The sequence below is a fragment of the Phyllostomus hastatus genome, unplaced genomic scaffold, assembly GCF_019186645.2.
Source record: "Phyllostomus hastatus isolate PE091 unplaced genomic scaffold, TTU_PhHast_1.1 phas_scaffold_28, whole genome shotgun sequence".
In the NCBI taxonomy this organism is placed as follows: domain Eukaryota; kingdom Metazoa; phylum Chordata; class Mammalia; order Chiroptera; family Phyllostomidae; genus Phyllostomus; species Phyllostomus hastatus.
In genome coordinates, this window is record NW_025334022.1 from 23,610,165 (window position 1) to 23,617,012 (window position 6,848).

The 6,848-nt window shown below is 40.1% G+C and overlaps 1 protein-coding gene across 1 annotated transcript; it reads right to left on the reverse strand.

Moving 5' to 3' along the window:
- Positions 1 to 291: 291 nt before the first annotated feature.
- On the reverse strand, positions 292 to 987 carry LOC123805149 (40S ribosomal protein S8-like). Its single transcript, XM_045817616.1, is given in 1 exon segment — positions 292 to 987. A coding segment is annotated over 1 exon segment (627 nt). The 5' UTR covers position 987; the 3' UTR covers positions 292 to 359.
- Between the last annotated feature and the right edge of the window lie 5,861 nt (positions 988 to 6,848).

Below are 6,848 nucleotides of genomic sequence, written 5' to 3' on the forward strand. Positions count from 1 at the left end.
CAAAACTCATGAAAGAGTGGAGTACTCCTAAGGAAAGCCCCCAGTTTTAACTCTCCAAGTAGTCCATATTCAAGGTATAGCTTGTAGAAATTTGTCAAATTACAGTTTGTGTTCCTACTCATCCTGGCACCAACTGTGGGTTTCTGCTATTAGACTTCTGGTACATTGTGTTTCTCTTTATATGTCTGTCTCTCTAGTTTTCAGGGCAAGAGTTTGCTCTGTGACCTCATTTCTCTGATGGATCAAAGGAGCTGTTTTTAGTTCATTTTATTTCTTTTTTTTTTTTTTTCAGAAAACACAGATCACCTTTATTAGAGGAATCTGCTTTTTCTTTTTAATGTGAAAGCAGGGAGGAGGATTTATTTCCCTTTCCGGGCCTTAATTTTCCTCAGATAGAACTCCAGCTCCTTGCCTTCTAGCACGTAGCCATCTGCTCGGCCACACTGGCCTGGTCTTGAAGCGATGCATGCAAGAAGCTTGCCCTGCTGGAACTGCTCCTCCAGGAGACTGCTGATTTTGGCGTTCTTTTTCCTTTCATCATATTTCTTCTGAATTTTCTTTGATCGTTTTTTGTTTAAAATCTCTTCCTCTTCAGGAGTCAGCTTGGCCCCCTTCTTGCGGCCCAGGGGCAGTGCATAGTGGGACTCGTACCACTGTCGGTACGGTGTGCTGTCGATGAGCACGATGCAGTTCTTTACTAGGGTCTTGGTTTGGACCAGTTCATTGTTGGATGCATTGTAGACGACATCAATAATCCTTGTTTTGCGCGTACAACACTCTGAGCCCCAGGAGAAGTTGCCCACGTCCAGCCTCAAGGCTCGGTACTTCTTGATGTCTCCTCGCACCCGAACTGTGTGTATGCGCTGGGGGCCGATCTTAGTGTTGGCAGTGGGGCGCCCCAGCTCATATTTTTACTTCTTGTGGTAGGGCTTCCTCTTGCCCCCGGTCTTGCGGCACTTGTGCCAGTTGTCCCGAGAGATGCCCATGGCTTGGCACCAGCTGGAAAGAGAGTTCATTTTATTTCTTGCTGTGAAGATGAGAATGCCTTCCATACTCTTAAAAAAGAGATTGTGTGTGTGTGTGTGTGTGTGTGTGTATCTCACTTGAGCATATTTTTATGAATGAGAAAGAGAGAGAGAAAGAGAGAAACATGGATGTGAGAGAGAGACATTGATCTATTGTCTCCCATATGCACCCTGACTAGGGATGGAACCTGCAGCCTAGGTATGTGCTCTGACTGGGAATCGAACCCACAACATTTTGGTCCACAGGGCGATGTTCCAATCAGATGAGCCACAATGCCAGGGTGCCTCCCATACTCTTCACAAGTTGGACTAGAAACTGGAAGTCTTTGCCTTAGTTTTGAAAGTGTGAGGGTTTGATATTTCATAATATTGTGTGCTCACACACTGGTTACCATTCACACAGAGAAAAGGATATTGTATGTGTGTTTTTTTTTTTTTTTAATAACAGCTTAGTCTTGGCTGGTATAGCTCAGTGGATTGAGCACGGGCTGTGGACCAAAGGGTCACCAGTTCAATTCCCAGTCAGGGCTCATGCCTGGGTTGCAGGCCAGGTCCTCAGTGGGGGCCACGTGAGAGGCAACTACACATTGATGTTTCTCTCCCTCTCTTTCTCCCTCCCTTCCCCTCTCTCTAAAAATAAATAAAAACTTTAAAAAATAACAGCTTAATCGCATTTTAAATTTGTTATTATTATTATTTTTGCTTCCACTTAAATTGCATGTTTTATTTCTCCCAACCCCAGCAATAGCACAGAAGCCCCATCATACCCATCCCAAACTAGTTTTTAGTAGTCTAGGATTATGGGAACCCTTGTCAAAGCAACTCATGCTAAGAGCTCCCAAATCCCAGCACAAATGTGCCTGCAAAACAGATGGAAGGAAACACTGCACTGACCCAAATGCTTCATGTGGCAGCTTGACTTGTTAATGCAATTTGCATCCTTAAAACTGACAGTCTGGAGAGGGTAAGGGTAGTGTGAGGGAGGGAGTGAAATTGAAATTGTCTATTATTAGCTCACCCTTTCAACATTAAATAAGAGACCAAGAGAGAAGTGTTTCCAACATTTCACCACATATATTTTTTCTTATGCAATCGAAGATGAGAGTGCCATGTAAGTGGGTCGCTGTGAAATGCAGCAATTTAATTTTTTTCCAATCAAGAAACAGACCAGTATGATCTCATTTCTATTAACTTTTGAAGGTTTACAGTGGTTAAAGTATTTTTGCTTCTATGTATGAAGGTTTAAAAATCAGTTATTCCATAAAATACAAGAGCAACCATTTTCACCATTGAGTAAAAGTAAAAACTGGGATTCTTGTTTAAATTAGTGCAAAGTGGCATTTAGGAACTGAGTTGTAGGCTGCTGTGCTGACACCATGACAAACAAAAGTGTATGGTTGGGCCAGGTTTTGTTTTGGTTCTCTTTTCAGTATCCACTGCTCATGGATTAATTTCTGGAAATGTTCCAATTGTAAGGCAGGGATCTGTTTGGCTTTCACCATGAGTGTACTCCTTGGGTTGGATGCTGGAGGGGAGGCACATTTTGCTAGCTACCTAGTAGTCATCAAGGTAAAAAATTTACTATCTCTTCCTTGGTATTCCACTCCCTGGAAATCTACTAGGTACTGCAAGATACCTGTAATACCACCAAATCCTTTTGTTACCATAAAACAGTCCATCAGAGTGCCAGGGAAGTCTCTGCCCATTGGCTAAGATGGAAGCAGGGGGAGGTTCTTATAACAAGCACGCAGAAATCTAGAGATATGAATGGATAGTGCCCAAGTGCACCAAAAGCTAGAAAAATAATTGGATTTTAAAAAAGCCCTCCCCTTCCTAACCCTGTAAGAACTGCGAGCTTGAGCAGGAGGATTGTGATGGTCCTTGACATAGGAGCCCACCACTCTCCTAGGTTATGTGACACCTGAATAAGCCTATTTCCTTTTGCACTAGCACCTGCCTCACAAGTTTGGCTTTTTGTGGCAACAGGCAGCTGAACCTTCATTTGTCTGCTTGGTAAAACTTTCACATCTTGTGATCCTTGTGACTTATCTGTCACAATTTCCAATGTAGCTCCAAATTTTTTATAGCTGTTAGCAAACTATTCCAGCAGGGGCATTCTCTTAATTAGTTTATGTTCTTGTCCTGCCTCTGTCTGTGAAGTGAGATTTATCTTTCTCTTGTTCTGGAGTTAGAGAATTTTCTCTTCTGTGCCTTGGCAATGAAGAACATATCTCATTATATCTAGATTTTCATAGACTACTAGAATTTCTACATCTCCCATTTTTAAAGTCATTAGTGTATCTTCAACTCTAAAACAGTGCTTGCCAGTGTCCTGACTGATTTCATTAAAGTATCATCCTATTCATTTCTTCTCTGGAATGAATTTCACATTGAAGAGGACTCCAGTAAATAACTCGATAGCTTGGTTGAATCCATTTTTGCCACCATAGGATATATCAACTAATTTTAAAACTTTTTATTGCAATATCTGAGCAGACATATCAGATTGATTTAGTTCAGTTTTAAAATCAGCTGGTCCAGCTAAAATGAGACCAGCTGCATTCACTTTGTCCCCAGAAAGAAACAGGTGCACAGTGGTCTCAGCTGCTTTCTGAACATAGTTATGTCACTTTTCCACTTTTAAAAAGATTTTACTTATTTATTTTTAGAGAGAGGGGAAGAGAGGGAGAAAGAGAAGGAGAGGAACATTGATGTGTGGTTGCCTCACACAAGGCTTCCACTGGGGACCTGGCCAGCAACCCAGGCATGTGCCCTGATTGGGAATTGAACCGGTGACCCTTTGGTTCACAGCCTGTGCTCACTTTTCCATTTTTAAATGGGCAAAACACAAGGCTGCCTGACCTTTTTTACCATGTTTTATTTTATTTTATTTTTTTGAGATCCACAGTGGATTTGTGCAGGACTTCTCTTGTGTTTCCTTGAAGTGTGCCAAAAAGTGCACCACTACCATCTATTACAGTGAAGTCAAACTTGTTATCATCTGAAAGTAGTGCTGTAAGGGCCTCTGTATGAAATTTGTGTCCACATAAATACAATGATGTATTAATTGGTTTGAAATGTTCAAAGTTACTGTTGACTTTCTTTTCTTGTCCCTCCTCTGTTACAATTGTGCTATGGTAAACCAGGCCACTTGGAGGTACCTTGTTATAAAGTTTGAATCTTTGTTGTACAGATGTAATGGCTCCCAGGACTCAAAGGTGGTTTACATGTGACTTAATGTTAAATGCAGTCCCAAATTCATCTGCCTACATTTTTGCCACTTGTGAAATTATGGTCTTTGGGAAAAATGATCAATGATATCATGCTTGTGCCATTGCCATGGGCTGCCTCCAAGCTCTTAATCAGTTTCTTTTTTTAACTTTATTTTTATTGTTTACACTATTACAAAGGTCCCCATCCCCCTCCCCCTTTGCCCACTTCCCCTCTGGCCATCACCACACTGTTGACTATGCTTGTGGGTTATACACATATGTTCTTTAGCTAATCCCTTCACCTTATTTCATCCAGTTCCCCTCTTCCCCCTGACAGCTGCCAGTCTGTTCCATGTATCCACACCTTTGTTTCAATTTTGTTCATCAGTTTATTTTGTTCATTATATTCCATATATAAGTGAGATCATGTGGTATTTGCCTTTCACTGACTTGCTTATTTCACTGAGCATAATAATCTCCAGGCCCATCCATGCTGTCACAAAAGGCAAGAGTTCCTTCTTTTTTATGGCCCAGTGATATTCCATTATGTAAATGTACCACAACATTTTCATCCACTCATCTACTGATGGGTGCTTGGGTTGTTTCTAGATCTTACCTGTTGTATATAATGCTGCTATTGCAACAGGGAATAAAAACTTTTCTCTGGCTGGTGTGGCTCAGTGGATTGAGTGCCAGTGTGTGAACCAAAGGGTCACAGGTTTGATTCCCAGTCAGGGCACATGCCTGGGTTTTGGGCCAGTTCCCCAGTAGAGGGTGCGTGAGAAGTAACCACACATTGGTGTTTCCCTCTCTTTCTCCTTCCCTTCCTCTCTCTCTAAAAATAAAATAAAGTAAAATAAACTTTATACTATTCTGACTTACCATAAAATGGAATTAGAATAAAATGTACTAACAAACTGATAAAAAGAACTCACATACTGACAGTTGCATTAATAAATGTATTGGAGGCATCAGTAGTTCCTGTTCCTGCTTGTACAAGAAATGGCCTTGACCACGACTTCATATGATACAGATTGCCAACTACAGGAATTTGATTGGCATTGACCAGTTCCAGGATGCTGACATTAAACATCCATATCAGGACCAGCAAGGATGCTGCCTGCATGTCCACAACTTCTCTGCCTGATCTTTTTTATTCTGCTTTTCCTCTCCCTCCCTATAAAAACCCCTTCCTGCACTGAGATGTTAAGATGAGCTTTGAGATGAGAGTCTCACATCTTCTAGGTTGCTGCACTTGAATAAAGCCTCTTTCCTTTTTCATCAGCACGTGTCTCACGATTTTGGCTTTTGTTGCAGTGGGCAGCCAAACCTTGGTTTCAGTTACACTATGAACATAGGGGTGCATATATTCTTTCCAGTTCATGTTTCAGGATTCTTAGGATATATTCCCAGAAGCAGGATCACTGGATCAAAAGGCAGTTCCACTTTTAATTTTTTGAGGAAATTCCATACTGTTTTCCACAGTGGCTGCACCAGTCTGCATTCCCACCAACAGTGCACTGAGGTTCCTTTTCTTCCACATCCTCTCCAACACTTGTTGTTTGTTGATTTATTCATGATAGCCATTCTGACAGGTGTGAGGTGATATCTCATTGTTGTTTCAATTTACATCTCTCTAATGGCTAGAGATGTTGAGCATCTTTTCATATGTCTATGGGCCACTGTATGTCTTCTTTGGAGAAGTGTCTATTCAGATCTTTTGCCAATTGTTTAAATGGATTGTTTCCCTGGTGTTGAGTTATATAAGTTCTTTATATATTTTGAAAATAACCCATTATCAGATTACTACGGGAAAATATCTCCTCATTCCTGTCTACAGCACTGGGTCATCTGCTATCTTGTTGCCTTCTCCTCCCTAAGAGTTCAGTCCCGGACAACAATGGCTGTTTCTCTCCAGTGGTGACTCCTCGGTGCAGGTCTGATGTAGGACACTGGCCCCTATCTTCTGGCAGCTGCATTTGTTGTAATCCACTCACATAGGGCCTGTGACATCACTTAATCCACATTAAAAAAAACATCAATCACTTTTATTTTTTCTTTTGCTTATTGTATTATATGTATCTTATAAGTTTTATGTTGCTTTAAATCCCAAGATAGAGAATAAAAGGATGAATGAATAACAAAAAAGATAGTTTAAAACAGAGAAAAGGGAATCCATTTAACTGGTACAGGTACAAGAACAAATGAAGCATAATCAATAAAATATATTAAAAAAAGAGGACCATAAAAGAAAGAATAAATGAAGAAGACTTGGTTCATACCCAATGGTTTAATATGCTTAATTTTTATCCAGAAATATTGAATGGAGATATGTTAAAGTGGACCCTTAGTTCAATAAAATATCTAAGATATGGGGTTATTTTGGTTAGTGGAATATTATGAACTGAGAATGAATATACAACCTATGTTTTTGTTTATTTCCACCTTTTCTATTGAAGAGAAATATAAAAACATGCACTAGTATATATTTTCTCTCAAATACAAAGAATTTATTTAAGTGAATTGAATATTTGATTCAATGAATTTCATTATAGCCATTTGTCAGTTGTGTGTCTTGGGTATATTATTTAACCTCTCTCTGTTTGAGTTT